Here is a 20,130-nt window from a genome sequence, read left to right as displayed (position 1 = left end):
CAAACGCAAATACGCAATATAGGTCTTGCGTCCATCAGTGAAGTATACGCAAAGACGCAAGGTAATCCTTGCGTCCAACAATGAAGAAGACGCAAAGACGCAAGGTGATCCTTGCGTCATTCACTAACCTCATGCTGGTCTGCTTGTTTTCTGCTTCATTAACCAATGGCAAATCAACTCCTTGCTCAATCTCCTCAGACACCAGAGCCACGTTCTCATCTTGTTTATCAACAGCTTTTTCAGCCCCTTTTTCAGTAGGCTTTTCAGTTTCCATTGGCAACACATTCTCAGCTTCTTTAGTCCCTTGATGAGAAACTTTCAGCCTTTTTACTCTAGAAGCTACTTCGTCAGACAACTGTATATAATCTATGAGTCATCAAACATACGCAAGGACGCAAGATATATCTTGCGTATACAAAGACGCAAAACGCAAGGTCTTATAAACATCAGGCGCAAGGACGCAAGGAAAACCTTGCGTCTGGTGAATGTTACAGACATACCTTCTCCAATGGTTTTCTGTAGCCCGGTGTTGTGAAAGGGGAATTTAAAAAATGAGTGGGCCTTCTTTCTCTTTTCCCACGTCTAACAACCCTCGGAGATGTATCATTGTCAGAGAAAGATCGAGGATCCACATATGCATCCTCGTTATCAACATACTATAATGAACAAAACGCAAAAAATAAGAAAAGTATCCATACGCAAGGTCGCAAGTAAGTCCTTGCGTCTGAGTTAGGGACGCAAGTACAACCTGCGCCTAAATTACAATCAAGACGCAAGGACGCAAGATGGTACTTGCGTCTGATATAACGTCAGGCGCAAGGACGCAAGTAAAACCTTGCGCCAACATAACAGGCAAGACGCAAGGTCGCAAAAAAAACTTGCGCCTAGTTTACCTGATGTTCCTGGTGTTCCTGTTCTTTCAAACGTTTTTCATGATCATCAAGCTTCTTTTTACAATCAGCCAACTCCTTTTCTTGATCGTCCACCCTCTTAGTCAACATATTAACCATACGCAACAATTCCTGCAAATTGTTGCCTTTTTGTGTTGGATGAGGGTCCGATGTCTACTCTGACTCCTCCTGCAATAATTCCTTCAAACTGCCACCCAACTCCTCTTCAACTTGATTATCATCTTGTGTATTTTTCTCGTCTTCAACAACATCTCCTTGAAAGTAAGAGGAACTCTGGATCCACCATTGATAAACTCTCTCTGTCTCAGATGGGTGCAGGGAACGAAAAGGTCTTTTTCTCTTCGGACAATCATCCTGAAATGAAGTTATATTAGTAAAAACAAAAGGACGCAAGGACGCAAAAGTCATTTTGCGTCTAGACGTAAGAACGCAAAGATCATCTTGCGAGTAGACGCAAGGATGCAAGAGTAAACTTGCGACACACGCAAGGACGCAAGCATGATTCTTGCGCCTGTAACAAGTATAACCCAGGGTTCACACGCAAGGACGCAAGGATATCCTTGCGACACACGCAAGGACGCAAGGTGTATCTTGCGTCCTCATGCGACACACAAAACTGCTCTGTTAAAACAGAAACTGCCGTATATAAACTATATAAAAAGCTCTTGGAGATATTAACTAACCATTATATGTAGAAGTTTTAGGTAGTCAGACACTGTAAAGGTTTCAGCAGATGAACGATTCCAAAATAATGCTCTTGGTACTCCATCCTTATCAGTTTTGGTTGCAAAACTCTTAATGGTACGACGGTATGCCTCGAGGATCCAAATCTTAAATGCCCACATAAAACCAGCCAAAGTGTAAGCCTTTCCACCCCCACTCTCTAATTGGCTTTCTCGAACCTCAAAACCTTCGCTCACCGCTGAGTAAGTAGCATCCCAAATACGAGACCCCCATGGGTACGCGTTCACCTTATTGAAATCTTCAACCAACCATAGAAACTGTTTACTAACCACATGTTGCCCCTGCTTCCCCATAAACGCTCTCTCTACGATCAAAATTATAGCTAGTCGAACAATATCATCGTCACTAACCTTGGGAACCTTTACATCACCTTGTTTTTTGATAAGGATGTTTTGTATATCACTAACCAAAATGTTGCTGGCATCGGGACGTTCTGGAAAACAATGTCGTCTAATGGGTGCGGTCTTAGATTCATAATTTCGAGGGATGTAATGTGCCATGTCCGTCCGGCTACCAAACATAAAGCCGGTGACTAAACAAAATTCACGCCGACCAAATCTAATCATAAAATTAGGAGAAAAATGAAACCATATATCTTGTTGCTCTTCAGGGTACTTAGTAGCATCTAATTTTGCTGAACGCTCACATTTCCGTTGGAGCATGGCATGTACTAGGCCAGGATCATTACCCGTGTATGAAAGATCTAACCAGGGACCAAAGCATGTACTTCTAAATAATTTTTCTTGTCTCTCAGTCAACATTTTCTTGACCTGAGGAATCACGGTCAACATATTCTTCATGGTCAATTTACCTTCCACATAGCCCTGTAAAAGTCAGAAGAACAACAGAAGAAAATCACATAGACGCAAGCAAGCAAGACAGAGATTGCGTACAAGGCCACAAGGATGCAAGGTTAACCTTGCGTAACAGATGTGCAAGACGCAAGGACGCAAGGTTAACCTTGCGTAACTTATGATCAAGACGCAAGGACGCAAGGGTTACCTTGCGTGCACATGCAAAGGTAAAATTATAGCAAACGTAAGGTCGCAAATATCACCTTGCGTACATTGTGAGGCATACGCAAGGACGCAAGGATTGTCTTGCATCTACATAGCAACAGAGTTACACAACTTGAATCTAGCAAAAATTCCTGGGTATCGTACGCAATCTCAATAATATACAATCAAAAACACAAAATACAAACAAATTTCGTTGACACATTTTTTCGAACAGTTGGCGTGCAAAGAGTGCAAAAACTTTGTTTTAGCACATAAATCTAAGCACTATGAAGTAGATCGAATAATATAACATAGATCTAAGAAATCTAACCTGTTCTTGAGACATAGTGAACGATGATGGTGATTCGATGATGTTGGTGGCGTAGAAGCTCGCTTGTACTCGGGAAGATCGAAGATGGAAGGATGAAGAAGATCTAGTAACGATGAAGATGTGAGGAGGATGACGTGAGGATGATGATGAAGATTTTGCGAGTGATTTGCGAGTGTTTGGATCTTGCGAATGACGAGCGAAAGGGCACCAGAGAGGAGTTTGCGTATGTGTGTGGGAACAGTGAACGCAAACTGATCATTTAACTAGTTCTTTTACTGCTACACGCAAGGTCGCAACGTCGCAACGTCGCAAAGACGCAAAGACGCAAGGTCGCAAGGATGCAAGCTGTCTTGCGCCTTGCGAGGGAAAATTGTCAAACTTTTTTTTTTAGGGCTGTCAGTCAACAAGCTTAAAAAAAGGGCATTTTGGTGATAAGCCCTTTTTTATTTTCTTTTAAAAGATAAAACTAGGCTTAATTATATATATCGGGCCTCTAGATATAATTTGTGTGTTGTGTAATAAATAATTGGGCCCCTAAAATAATTGAGCCCTGTGCAATTGATCATGTTGCAATTGATCATGTTGCACTCCTATTGGGCCGGGCCTGCATCTGACACTGGCATTTAATACCGGCCTTTAACACTGATTTAACACCGGAGGGGAGTCGTCGGCACTAGTGTTCCTGACGTTAAATCCCCGTGCGACTCCGGTTTATATATAATAATATATTAATGGATAATAGCTAATAGCGATGGTTATTATGACACGGTGATGTCAGTTTTCCCGATGGCGAAGACGGTGCGGTGGATTCGGGATGCTCTACTACCTCCAATTTGTTCATTCGAAACAGATATTTTGTAGCTTAATCGGAGAAATTTATCTTAGCCAATAAGTCAAATAGTCAATGAGTATTGTTACTTTGTTATTTTATTATTATGAATCAAGCTACTCTATATTTTTATAGCCCAAGCCCACATTTTATACTTAAATAAAAATTTCATTTAGCAATTCGACTAATGGATTATAAAATCTTACTCCCTAATATACAAAAATAATATCCGATGTCATTCTCAACTTTCTCTAAAAGTTCTTAAAAAAGCCGGCTGTAGCCCTGGTAAAGTGGTTGAAAATCGTGGAGAAAGTGGAAGAGGCGATTCATTAAATGATATTGGATCTGCAAACCCAAGGCCCGATATTGATAAAAAAGACAATGAGGCTGGTAACGCAGAAGGTAATGCAATTGGGCCAGCTTACAAGGCCCAACAAGAATGTGAGAAAAATAGCTGCGATGTACCAAAAGAAGATGGACTGGAAAAGGATAGTGGATCGACGGCCCATGAGATGGGCAATGAAATGAATGAAGAAAGCCCAGTCCATTATAACGTATCTGATGCAGAACTAGAAAAGGTCGATGAAGTAGTTCAAGATTCCTTTAAAGAAAGGGAGCAAGAAAAATCGAATGAGTTAGATGACATACTTGGTAAAGATTATTTCGAGGAAGATTGTAACCCTTCAAACTCAAAGGAAGACAAGATCAACGAGGTTAATTCGGAGGTAAGAGACTCTAATCAGAAAAATGTTAGCAATTGTAATGGTAAAAATGGGGGTCAATCAAAAGAACAGATTTGGAATAGGATTGGAAATTGGAGAGCTTCATCTCGAATTAGGTTTGCCAAATCATTAGCCCGTAACCTTCATGTTCGATCGGGAAATATTCGAGTGCATAAGGGTAAGAGTCGATTATCGATTTCAAAGAATAGGACCTCATTATCCAATCGTGGTAGGTCAAAAACTCAAGCGAAATCACAGGCAGCCAGTAGAACACATTCAAACTCAAGTGTCAAGTTAGACGAATTTGCAAGGGACTTGGGGTTAAAGTGGGGCTGCTCAGCCCCATAAAAGCTGCCAAGGTAATCATTATTTTCGCTATCTCTTATTTACTTAAAAAAGATAGTTTTGGTTAATATTCGTGGCTTCAAAAAAGAAGGTAAAGAGAATTGGTTTAGGAATATTTGTGCTCAATCGAAAGCGGATATTGTTGCTATACAAGAAACGAAAAGTGGTTTAGTAGGTGATAATTGGATTGAGAACCTATTGGGATCAAATGACTTTGGATATATACAAAAGGCAGCAAGGGGTAGATCAGGAGGAATGCTCCTGATATGGAATTCAAGCACATTCGTCGTAAACCAAGCAGTTGAAAGAGAATATTTTTTTTAGAAATTAAAGGACATTGGAAAGGAAAAGAGTGCGAAAGCATAATAGTGAACGTGTATGGTCCTCATAGTGATGACAAGAAGCGCATGTTTTGGAAAAGTCTAAAGGATCTTATGAACTTCGGGGATGTAGCTGTAGTGACCCGAACTTTTCCATGTTATATATATATATATATATATATATATATATATATATATATATATATATATATATATATATATATATATAATGAAATTGGTATATTTACATGATTAAATGTTTTCAACATGTTAAGCAATCAAACTTGTTAAGACTTGATTATTTGAAATGAGTTTCATGTAGACAATTGACCACCCAAGTTGACTGGCGATTCACGAACGTTAAAACTTGTAAAAACTATATGTTGATATATATATATGGACATATATATATAGTAAACATGATATTATGATAGGTAAGTATCTCACTAGGTATATTAACAATGAGTTTTATACGTAAAATGAGACTATTGAATTAAGAAACTCGAAACGATATATATAACGATTATCGTTATGACCACGTCTTACTAAGTACATATGTATCATATTAAGATATTGTTACACTATATTTAACATGATAAAATGATAATTATTTATATCATTAAGTATGTTAACAATGAACTACATATGTAAAACAAGACTACTAACTTAAGGATTCCGAAACAAGACATATATGTAACGATTATCGTTGTAACGACATTTAAAGGTATATATATCGTATTAAGATATATTAATACATCATAATATCATGATAATTTAATAATTTAACATCTCATTAGATATAATAAACAATGGGTTAACAACATTTAACAAGATCGTTAACATAAAGGTTTCAAAACAACACTTACATGTAACGATTAACGATGACTTAACGACTCAGTTAAAATATATATACATGTAGTATTTTAATATGTATTCATACACTATTGAAAGACTTCAAAACACTTATCAAAGTACTTCTACTTTGTCATGACCCGGAAAATTTCAACTAATTTTAAACCAAACTCTCGATACGATTTAATATTTTTGACACGATAAGCAAAGTCTTTTAGGTTGGATCTCAAAAATTTTGAACTGTTTCATATATTAATTTGACCTTCGACTATTTCCGACGATTCACGAACTATTATTTGTAAATAAATGTGTATACATATAAAAATAAATATAAATATAATTAAATACATGTATATAAATAATAATTTGAAATATTATAATATAAGATTTAATTGTTATAATTAAATATGTGAAATAATATACACAATTAAGAATATTGTAATAAGTTATAAATATTATATGTAGAAATTATTAATATTTAGTTATATGTAAATAATTACAAGATAGAAATATATTTGTTATATTAACACTAATATTATTATTACTAATCCTATTATTATTATTAATATTAAAATCAATATTAATATTATTAATATTATGAATATTGTTATTACTACTATTATTAATATTATTAGTATTATTATTATTATTATTATTATTATTATTATTATTATTAATATTAATATTAATATTATTATTAATATAATTATTAACTATTAACTATTAATATTAAATCAATAAAATTAATTACGTAATAACCACATCAATATCAAAATTTGTTATGTATCACTGTCAGAGTTACTTTTCCTGTCTCCCTTCCTATTCAACTTGTGATATAATTTTTGCAAAAGTTAAAACTAGAAAACTGATCTCCTTAATCAATCTATTTTTTTTCTATAATATATATGCTTGATCATCTTAAATCTCCATCACCTACATTGAGCAGTCACCACATGTTTACACTTACTGTTTTCTATTCTTGTGACAACTAATTGGTACGTTTAAAATATCTTGTTAGTACAATAACAATATGTACTGATTGAAGAATGGAGTTAAAAATTTGAGAGACTGTGCTTGATTGATTACTGTACTAATGATTGCACATGATTGATCAATATGCTTGATATTAATCTGGTTCCTTTTCATTTACAAATTCATTCACACATACATACAAATTCCTTAACCAACCTCTTACCATAAAACTTCTTCATCGTTCATCACTTGAAACCATCCTTCATCTTTTACTACTACATTTTCAGCCGACAACCACATATAATCAACAAGAACAAACACTTGATATTATTTGTTGTTACAATCAATCGGTCAAACCATCACCTTTAACCATAGCTATTTGATGATTTTGTTCTCGATCAAACAAAAACCGCTTCCATCTATTTTATCTATCTACTCTATAATTCTATCTATATACATATATATAAGCTTACATATTTATAGATAAGCTAGATCGAACTCCACTCCATCACCACTTTAGGCTAAAGTCATAGCCGAGAACCATCAACACAAACACCACCTTGATTGCTTCCATTCCTTTACAGCCGCTGCTTTATATCAATTTATGTCACAACTTGAACACCCATATCAAACCCGTAAAGGCTACTGCTGTGATGGCTTGTTGTTGCACAAAATCAAAACAAACACAATATTAGTTGCTATTCAATGATGATCAACCACCTTCTTTTTCAACTCTTGATAACCACCACCTTCACACTATCATCATTCCATAAAACCATCACCCGTGACCAACGAGACCATCACTCTATGCTACTACAGTGGATGAACCAGGCCACCATAGACCCATTAAGCATGAATCATCAAACTTTAAACCACTTGTTTCAATTTCCTGGATACATGAAACCTCATCACTTTCATAAAAACTCTTGTACGATCATCACCTACAAACAACACTCATTCACCTTCGTCTTCTATCTCTATTAACCGAGAACCAAACTTAAGAACCATCAATTACACGACACCTCTTAAACACCACAACCACATATAAAGATCGTTACTGCTGCTACGAGATTTTTTTTTTCTTTTTCTTCTATTTTCGAACAAAATGATTGAATAAAGAATGAAAGATGATGATTATGATTGATGAGTGATAATGAAAGATGAGCTGTAAAGAATAAGTGGTACATGGTCATGCTTAACTATCTATTTCTATTTATTTATATAAATGAAACCCACTTGCAAAAACTACGGTTTTTTTCGTTAGAAACTGAGATATTTTTTTTATTTGCTTAATACAACTTGGGCTTCTTAGTTGTTATAGGATTACACATAAAGTGGGCTGATGTCGGGCCATATTCCATTTTAATTAGTTGGGCCGTGACACTGTAATTGCTTTTCTAGTTGGGCTGTTTGACAATGAACCTCACACATCATTCATTTGAACCGTTGTACTGTTATGAAACCATAACCGAGAATGATGATAATTACGTGAGGAATTGGTGATGATATTGATGTTATACGATCGAGGTTATGATGATAATGAAAACCCGTTAAGATGATAATGATGTATAGTCAAGATGATGATTTCATGATTCACGATAGGATTATGATTATGACAATGGTTTAGACAACGATTAGGATTATGGTTTGATTATGATACATATAGAAGCGAATAACATGAAATAATGGGAGAGAAGGATGTCGAGTATAAATGATAGAAAGGAGATGATGAACGGTTTAATATAGTTTATATATTTTAGCGTGCAAATTATTTCAGAAAAGATCAAACAGTTTGAACGGTAAAAGGTGTTGTGTGTTGAACAATAAGTCCTGGGTTCGAATCCAGGCCACTGTAAACAATTTTTTTTTTTATAACATAAGCTGTCTTGGGCCTTTTGGGTTTGGATGAGATATATTTTAGGCCAGATTCAGTTTGTTAATAGGCCGAGATCCGGATTACTATTGGGCCGAAAAGTTTAATAGCAATGAAGTTTATGATGATGAAACTATATTAGCGAAAATGGTAATGACGAGTTATAAGAATATAAATTAGTAAACAAAACATCAGGTGTCGGGCATCACACTGGTTAGGGGAGTTTGTGTTAAACTAAAATGGAAGAATGGTTAAGTATGTTATGGGTTAGCGGAACATCGCGAGTTCAAACCCGGACTTGGGCAATTTTTTTAAGGACAACTCCTTTGAGGTAGTATTACGATTACCATTATTATCATTGTTGTTATTATTACTATATATTTATTATTATTATTATTATTATTATTATTATTATTATTATTATTATTATTATTATTATTATTATTATTATTATTATTATTATTATTATTATTATTATTATTATTATTATCATTATTATTATTATTATTATTAATTTCAAATCTGATTATTATTATTATCTTATTATTATTATAATTATTATTTTTACAAACAAACGATATCTATATAAAAATATATATATTGATTTATGTAATCATAAGTATACTAATATTAGATTTTTAATATATTAACTGATATAATATTATTTATATAAATCTCACATTTATTAAGGTATATATATCATATAATTATTATGACAATTAATAAGGATTAATATAATAATATATAAGGATATTAATCAATATATATATTATATAATATATATAAACTTAGTTGATTAATATTACAATGTGTTAATATATATACTCGATATAGGTTCGTGAATCCGAGGCCAACCCTACACTTGTTTAATGTCGTCATATGTATTTTTACTACAAAATACATTAGGTGAGTTTCATTTGATCCCTTTTTAAATGCTTTTGCAATATATATTTTTGGGACTGAGAATACATGCGCTGTTTTTATAAATGTTTGACGAAATAGACACAAGTACTTAAAACTACATTCTATGGCTGGATTATTGAACCGAATATGCCCCTTTTTAGTCTGGTAATCTAAGAATTAGGGAACAGACACCCTAATTGACGCGAATCCTAAAGATAGATCTATTGGGCCTAACGAACCCCATCCAAAGTACCGGATGCTTTAGTACTTCGAATTATTTTATATCATGTCCGAAGGGTTTCCCGGAATGATAGGGGATATTCTTATATATGCATCTTGTTAATGTCGGTTACCAGGTGTTCAATCCATATGAATGATATTTTTGTCTCTATGCATGTGACGTATATTTATAAGAAATGAAAATATTGTGGTCTATTAAAATGATGGAAATGATTATTTATGTTAAACTAATGAACTCACCAACCTTTTGGTTGACACTTGAAAGCATGTTTATTCTCAGGTTTGAAAGAAATCTTTCGCTGTGCATTAGCTCATTTTAAGGATATTATTTGGAGTCATTCATGACATATTTCAAAAGACGTTGCATTCGAGTCATTGAAGTTCATTAGGGATTATTATTAAGTAAATGACGAATTAGATCATTTATAGTTGGATATTATGAAATGGTATACATACCTGTCAACTTTCGATGAAATGAAAGTTTGTCTTTTAAAAACGAATGCAATGTTTGTAAAATGTATCATTTAGAGGTCAAGTACCTCGCGATATAATCAACTATTATGAATCGTTTATAATCGATATGGACTTCGTCCGGATGGATTAGGACGGGGCATCACAGTTGGTATCAGAGCGGTGGTCTTAGCGAACCAGGTCTGCATTAGTGTGTCTAACTAAGAGTGTTAGGATGTATTAATGAGTCTGGACTTCGACCTAGTAGTTATTAGGTTATATTAATGAGTCTGGACTTGAACCTGGTCTGCATGTCAAAAAGATTTGCTTATCATTTCTTGTCGAAAATTACCTGCTTATCATTCTTAGTCTAGACACATCTTACTGCATTGATTGCATGAATAGTGTATAGACAAAAATTCATATCTTAGCGAATCTGCTAATTCATATCTTAGCGTATCTGTTACTGTAAACTTTATCTGACACATTTTATTGATTCCCTTCGTAATCTACGGGATCTTCTGTACTATGAATAGGTATTCTATGTAATTAGAATATCATCCGATATCCGAAAATCATTTCGTATCGAAAAATCCTTTATTCAATCGTACGCAATGGAACTCACAACTAGTTCAAGTCCCTCGGATTTCGATATGGAGTCCCACTCCAGATCCGAAAGCAGCGTCACCAGAGTGAATCAATCAATCAGCCATCCCCAATTCATCTGATGAGTGCGTAGTCGACCAAATCAATAGAGACGAGAAGAAGGTGATCCTTTCACCAATAGAATTCACCTTTTGGCGAAGAACCTGAATCACTTACCGACGAACCAATCCAAAACACCATTTTCACCCTCATTACCCGAATATCTCGCCACGAACATATCATATCTCATATTCTAAACTTTATTGATTCGTTCGTCCGAACCGATAATCATCCCGGTGTAATAGAAGACGTCAACGAGCTTCGCGCTCGAGTAATCAATTTGAAAAATATGGTGCACAATGTACCAGCTTCAGCAACATCAACAGGACCACCATCACCAACAGCAACATCCGCATCCCACACATCAACATCACAATCTGTTCCATGAACATCAACCTCATACGCACCATAGATACCAAGGAGTACCAACAACAATTAACGATGAAGTATTGACCCATAACTTCATTAATATTTTGCGAAGAATATGTGGTTCCTAATAGTTTTAGAGATTACTTATTCTAGCTCGAATCAAAAATCAAATGAGTCTAATATTATATTGACTCATTAAATCCATGATTACATCTGAAGAAAATATATATGTAAGTATATTTTCATAAAGATTGTAATTAAAAAATTCTTTCGTACAAACCATTAATGGTGAAAATATTTTAACGGGTAGGTAATACCCGAGGAATATTTAGATTTCACATTAATAAGTTACACTGTGCATTCTTCGAATCTGATTCAACGGTCATTTACTATCCTACTTAAATCCACAGATATATGAATCCGTTCACTACAAAATAACCATTTCCATTCAAATTTCATATTTGGATTTTTACCTATCAGAAATCCAACAAATGGCATAATGAAGAAAACATTTGAAGGAATAAAATTTGTTAAAAATAAACAAATTAACTATGAGAAATTTTGTTAAGAATCCACGCTAAAAAAATCCTAGCTAACTGTGGACTAATCAACTGAGGACTACCAACAATGGACAATTAAAATGAATTAAAATATTAATTATAACATATGAAACTAAACAATTCTTCAAGTTTGCCACTTGATTTTCATCTTAAACCTCATTTGTATCGTGATGATTACAATCTGCGTTCAAATCTTTCATGATTCTTGAAAACACCTAAATCGAGAGGATGAATCAACCGCACTTCATCTACGGAAGAAAAGATTTACGCATATAGTTATGCACCTGAAAACACTCGGAACCTGAGTAAACACTTAAAACGTATCTGTGCTAGCTCTTTTGGCATTGTTATTATCGAAAATAACTTTGCTATTCATTTTCAAAGTAGCAAATTTTGTCACAGCTCCAGCAAGTCAACATCGACTTTTCGTTCGAAACAACCTTATTATAACCTTGATATATATGCGTGATCTTTTATTGTTACCAGGGAACCTTTTATATTCTACCATATTACCAGCAGACATACCAGTAATCTCGTTGCTCCTTGGTTTAAATCCCTTCGACAAATCACTATATTTATCTATTGAAGTCTCATCATGTACTCATCCACATCTTGTAACAAGAATTGCCATACCAATTACCGGGAATTAGCAATCAGTATTTTGAAATCTCGCAGCATGCATATGACAACAGTTATATGTGTACATATAACGTCTATCATCTGGACTTACATGCTTGAATGTGAAGTTTCTGAAAAACACCCCGAACTGCGAACTAGTCATCAAAATGCTGTTGAAGCAGCAAAAACCGTAAAACGACATTAATCGTTGGAAGTTTTATGATAAAGAATAGTATGTTGGAAAAGCTCAGAAAGGTTGGAACTAGAAAACGGATTGAGATAACTACGAAGGAGACCAAGGACAAATACAAGAACCATACCCTATATTCAAAGAATCCAGGTAATTCTGGATCCAATGATACCTTCAACATATATCTTGCTCCATACTCATGTTAAAATCTTGCGGAAAATCTTTCTTCATCAACCATCGATATTAGAAATTCCAAGATATCATCGTATCTTTCATTATAAATATCCTCCATATTTCTGAAGATATTTTCATAGCTATTCTTATCTGAAATCATTAATTTCTCCGTGCTATCAGTGTTACATCATATAGAAACTGTTAGTTTTTATATTCTGTAAACTTTCAAGCTTAAAATATGAATGTTATTGAAGTAATGTTGGGAACTGATGCATGAGTTAGTATAATATAATGACACTTGATCAACGTGATTATATTACACTAAGTCATGCTGAATTTCTAATGGAACGTGATGATTCACAGACTATAACGTCATCATTTGCCATGTTACACGACTCTTACATCCTATTTTAACCGCAAACGTATCGAGAACATATTTTCTTGATAGTTCTATCTTTCCCTTGAATTCTGGTAATTTGACAAGTTAGATTGTGCTATTACCATTTCTTTCTTAGAACATTAACTATGTTCATTCCGAAATTTATATCTACGAATTTTGGACCATTATTCGCTTGACTTAAAGTCGGGAAAAGAAAACAAAAGCATGAAGCTCCAAAATAGAAATGGGGGTATAAATCGCAGCAAATAGGAGAGAGCATTAACTGTGGATGACAATGATTATAGGAAACAAAAGTAGGGACATCGAACTATAAGGGAAGATATAAAAACCAATAACAACACAGAGATTACAAACCGTAGATATTAATACGAATAGCAATATAAAGACACGGTAGAATTAAGAATAGAATCACCTCAAAGTAATAGTAGAGGTAAACAGATTCTTCTGGTGGAAGATTGAAAAGAAGGATAACAGGAATAATAATTAGGAAAATATCAAGGATTAGAAATGAATTAAGCATTTTCAAAATCTTTGGGTGTATGAACTAAGAAAGAAAGTATAAGAATGGTGAGAATAATGGAACGGAAGAGTTTAATTTATAATGGAAATATCAGACAGAGTAATCGAAGCAGATCACCGTATTTAATTAGAGAGATCTTAATTTCCTTATTCGCCGAAGAATCAGATCTTATAGATTTCCAAGATTTTCTTTTAAATCCCTTGAATTCCGGAATTCAACCAAGACAACGTCAAAAGTTAAGACGCACCTTATTTTTCTAAATTCAAATGTGACTACGTCAAAAGTTAAGACAAAACTTTAATTCTTCAATCCACTCTTTTGTGATAGTTTCACTCGTGCTCTCCGAGTAATCGAATTATCTTATCCATATTACTCAATGATGATAAAACTTTACTTATCAACTCAAATTCGTCATGAAAACAATTTTATTGTTAGCCATGACCACCTCACTCAAATTTCAGGACGAAATTTCTTTAACGGGTAGGTACTATGATGACCCGAAAAATTTCGACTAATTTTAAACCAAACTCTCGATACGATTTAATATTTTTGACACGATAAGCAAAGTCTTTTTGGTTGGATCTCAAAAATTTTGAACTGTTTCATACATATTAATTTAACCTTCGACTATTTCCGACGATTCACGAACTATTATTTGTAAATAAATGTGTATACATATAAAAATAAATATAAATATAAATATAATTAAATACATGTATATAAATAATAATTTGAAATATTATAATATAAGATTTAATTATTATAATTAAATATGTGAAATAATATACACAATTAAGAATATTGTAATAAGTTATAAATATTATATGTAGAAATTATTAATATTTAGTTATATGTAAATAATTACAAGATAGAAATATATTTGTTATATTAACACTAATATTATTATTACTAATCCTATTATTATTATTAATATTAAAATCAATATTAATATTATTAATATTATGAAATTGTTATTACTACTATTATGAATATTATTAGTATTATTATTATTAATATTAATATTATTATTAATATAATTATTAACTATTAACTATTAATATTAAATCAATACAATTAATTACGTAATAACCACATCAATATCAAAATTTGTTATGTATCACTGTCAGAGTTACTTTTCCTGTCTCCCTTCCTATTCAACTTGTGATATAATTTTTGCAAAAGTTAAAACTAGAAAACTGATCTCCTTAATCAATCTATTTTTTTTTCTTTCTATAATATATATGCTTGATCATCTTAAATCTCCATCACCTACATTGAGTAGTCACCACATGTTTACACTTACTGTTTTCTATTCTTGTGACAACTAATTGGTACGTTTAAAATATCTTGTTAGTACAATAACAATATGTACTAATTGAAGAATGGAGTTAAAAATTTGAGAGACTGTGCTTGATTGATTACTGTACTAATGATTGCACATGATTGATCAATATGCTTGATATTAATCTGGTTCCTTTTCATTTACAAATTCATTCACACATACATACAAATTCCTTAACCAACCTCTTACCATAAAACTTCTTCATCGTTCATCACTTGAAACCATCCTTCATCTTTTACTACTACATTTTCAGCCGACAACCACATATAATCAACAAGAACAAACACTTGATATTATTTGTTTTTACAATCAATCGGTCAAACCATCACCTTTAACCATAGCTATTTGATGATTTTGTTCTCGATCAAACAAAAACCGCTTCCATCTATTTTATCTATCTACTCTATAATTCTATCTATATACATATATATAAGCTTACATATTTATAGATAAGCTAGATCGAACTCCACTCCATCACCACTTTAGGCTAAAGTCATAGCCGAGAACCATCAACACAAACACCACCTTGATTGCTTCCATTCCTTTACGGCTGCTGCTTTATATCAATTTATGTCACAACTTGAACACCCACATCAAACCCGTAAAGGCTACTGCTGTGATGGCCTGTTATTGCACAAAATCGAAACAAACACAATATTAGTTGCTAATCCATGATGATCAACCACCTTCTTTTTCAACTCTTGATAACCACCACCTTCACACTATCATCATTCCATAAAACCATCACCCGTCACCAACGAGACCATCACTCTATGCTACTACAGTGGATGAACCAGGCCACCATAGACCCATTAAGCATGAATCACCAAACTTTAAACCACTTGTTTCAATTTCCTGGATACATGAAACCTCATCACTTTCATAAAAACTCTTGTACGATCATCACCTACAAACAACACTCATTCACCTTCGTCTTCTATCTCTGTTAACCGAGAACCAAACTTAAGAACCATCAATTACACGACACCTCTTAAACACCACAACCACATATAAAGATCGTTACTGCTGCTACGAGATTTTTTTTTCTTTTTCTTCTATTTTCGAACCAAATGATTGAATAAAGAATGAAAGATGATGATTATGATTGATGAGTGATAATGAAAGATGAGCTGTAAAGAATAAGTGGTACATGGTCATGCTTAACTATCTATTTCTATTTATTTATATAAATGAAACCCACTTGCAAAAACTACGGTTTCTTTTCGTTAGCAACCGAGATATTTTTTTTATTTTCTTAATACAACTTGGGCTTCTTAGTTGTTATAGGATTACACATAAAGTGGGCTGATGTCGGGCCATATTCCATTTTAATTAGTTAGGCCGTGACACTGTAATTACTTTTCTAGTTGGGCTGTTTGACAACGAACCTCACACATCATTCATTTGAACCGTTGTGCTGTTATGAAACCATAACCGAGAATGATGATAATTACGTGAGGAATTGGTGATGATATTGATGTTATACGATCGAGGTGATGATGATAACGAAAACCCATTAAGATGATAATGATGTATAGTCAAGATGATGATTTCATGATTCACGATAGGATTATGATTATGACAATGGTTTAGACAACGATTAGGATTATGGTTTGATTATGATACATATAGAAGCGAATAACATGAAATAATGGGAGAGAAGGATGTCGAGTATAAATGATAGGAAGGAGATGATGAACGGTTTAATATAGTTTATATATTTTAGCGTGCAAATTATTTCAGAAAAGATCAAACAGTTTGAACGGTAAAGGGTGTTGTGTGTTGAACAATAAGTCCTGGGTTCGAATCCAGGCCACTGCAAACAAATTATTTTTTTTTATAACATAAGCTTTCTTGGGCCATTTGGGTTTGGATGAGATATATTTTAGGCCAGATTCAGTTTGTTATTAGGCCGAGATCCGGATTACTATTGGGCCGAGAATTTTAATAGCAATGAAGTTTATGATGATGAAACTATATTAGCGAAAATGGTAATGACGAGTTATAAGAATATAAATTAGTAAACAAAACATCAGGTGTCGGGCATCACACTGGTTAGGGGAGTTTGTGTTAAACTGAAATGGAAGAATGGTTAAGTATGTTATGGGTTAGCGGGACGTCGCAGGTTCAAACCCAGACTTGGGCAATTTTTTTAAGGACAACTCCTTTGAGGTAGTATTACGATTACCATTATTATCATTGTTGTTATTATTACTATATATTTATTATTATTATTATTATTATTATTATTATTATTATTATTATTATTATTATTATTATTATTATTATTATTATTATTATTATTATCATTATTATTATTATTATTATTTTCAAATCTGATTATTATTATTATCTTATTATTATTATAATTATTATTTTTACAAACAAACGATATCTATATAAAAAAATATATATTGATTTATGTAATCATAAGTATACTAATATTAGATTTTTAATATATTAACTGATATAATATTATTTATATAAATCTCACATTTATTAAGGTATATATATCATAAAATTATTATGACAATTAATAAGGATTAATATAATAATATATAAGGATATTAATATATATATATATATATATATATATATATATATATATATATATATATATATATATATATATATATATATATATATATATATATATATATATATATATATATATATATATATATATATATATATATATATATATATATATATATATATATATATATATTATATAATATATATAAACTTAGTTGATTAATATTACAATGTGTTAGTATATATACTCGATATAGGTTCGTGAATCTGATGCCAACCCTACACTTGTTTAATGTCGTCATATGTATTTTTACTACAAAATACATTAGGTGAGTTTCATTTGCTCCCTTTTTAAATGCTTTTGCAATATATATTTTTAGGACTGAGAATACATGCGCTGTTTTTATAAATGTTTGACGAAATAGACACAAGTACTTAAAACTACATTCTATGGCTGGATTATTAAACCGAATATGCCCCTTTTTAGTCTGGTAATCTAAGAATTAGGGAACAGACACCCTAATTGACGCGAATCCTAAAGATAGATCTATTGGGCCTAACGAACCCCATCCAAAGTACCGGATGCTTTAGTACTTCGAATTAATTTATATCATGTCCGATGGGTTTACCGAAATGATAGGGGATATTCTTATATATGCATCTTGTTAATGTCGGTTACCAGGTGTTCAATCGATATGAATGATATTTTTGTCTCTATGCATGGGACGTATATTTATAAGAAATGAAAATCTTGTGGTCTATTAAAATGATGGAAATGATTATTTATGTTAAACTAATGAACTCACCAACCTTTTGGTTGACACTTAAAAGCATGTTTATTCTCAGATTTGAAAGAAATCTTCCGCTATGCATTAGCTCATTTTAAGGATATTATTTAGAGTCATTCATGATATATTTCAAAAGACGTTGCATTCGAGTCGTTGAAGTTCATTAGAGATTATTATTAAGTAAATGACGGATTAGATCATTTATAGTTGGATATTATGAATGAAATGTCCCGTTCTTATTGATTAAAAACGTTCCATATTAATTGATTTCGTTGCGAGGTTTTGACCTCTATATGAGACATTTTTCAAAGACTGCATTCATTTTTAAAACAAACCATAACCTTTATTTCATCGATAAAGGTTTTAAAAAGCTTTACGTAGATTATCAAATAATGATAATCTAAAATATCATGTTTACACACGACCATTACATAATGGTTTACAATACAAATATGTTACAACAAAATAAGTTTCTTGAATGCAGTTTTTACACAATATCATACAAGCATGGACTCCAAATCTCGTCCTTATTTAAGTATGCGACAGCGGAAGCTCTTAATAATCACCTGAGAATAAACATGCTTAAAACGTCAACAAAAATGTTGGTGAGTTATAGGTTTAAGCTATATATATCAAATCATAATAATAGACCACAATATTTCATATTTCAATACACATCCCATACATAGAGATAAAAATCATTCATATGGTGAACACCTGGTAACCGACATTAACAAGATGCATATATAAGAATATCCCCATCATTCCGGGACACCCTTCGGATATGATATAAATTTCGAAGTACTAAAGCATCCGGTACTTTGGATGGGGTTTGTTAGGCCCAATAGATCTATCTTTAGGATTCGCGTCAATTAGGGTGTCTGTTCCCTAATTCTTAGATTACCAGACTTAATAAAAAGGGGCATATTCGATTTCGATAATTCAACCATAGAATGTAGTTTCACGTACTTGTGTCTATTTTGTAAATCATTTATAAAACCTGCATGTATTCTCATCCCAAAAATATTAGATTTTAAAAGTGGGACTATAACTCACTTTCACAGATTTTTACTTCGTCGGGAAGTAAGACTTGGCCACTGGTTGATTCACGAACCTATAACAATATATACATGTATATCAAAGTATGTTCAAAATATATTTACAACACTTTTAATATATTTTGATGTTTTAAGTTTATTAAGTCAGCTGTCTTCGTTAATAACCTACAACTAGTTGTCCACAGTTAGATGTACAGAAATAAATCGATAAATATTATCTTGAATCAATCCACGACCCAGTGTATACGTATCTCAGTATTGATCACAACTCAAACTATATATATTTTGGAATCAACCTCAACCCTGTATAGCTAACTCCAACATTCACATATAGAGTGTCTATGGTTGTTCCGAAATATATATAGATGTGTCGACATGATA

General features: G+C 32.6%; 1 protein-coding gene across 1 annotated transcript; it reads right to left on the bottom strand.

The window, feature by feature from the left end:
• Positions 1-34: 34 nt before the first annotated feature.
• Positions 35-1,001, bottom strand: LOC139859574 (uncharacterized). The gene is made up of 3 exons (XM_071848359.1): positions 894-1,001; positions 501-656; positions 35-355 (listed from the first exon to the last, which is right to left on the bottom strand). The coding sequence occupies exons 1-3, from the start codon at positions 999-1,001 to the stop codon at positions 35-37; spliced, it is 585 nt and encodes a 194-aa protein (XP_071704460.1).
• Positions 1,002-20,130: the final 19,129 nt, after the last annotated feature.

The sequence above is a fragment of the Rutidosis leptorrhynchoides genome, chromosome 7 (genome assembly GCF_046630445.1).
Source record: "Rutidosis leptorrhynchoides isolate AG116_Rl617_1_P2 chromosome 7, CSIRO_AGI_Rlap_v1, whole genome shotgun sequence".
In the NCBI taxonomy this organism is placed as follows: Eukaryota; Viridiplantae; Streptophyta; class Magnoliopsida; order Asterales; family Asteraceae; genus Rutidosis; species Rutidosis leptorrhynchoides.
Note: the sequence above shows the minus strand (reverse complement) of the source record. Positions and strands in the feature narration are given on the sequence as shown.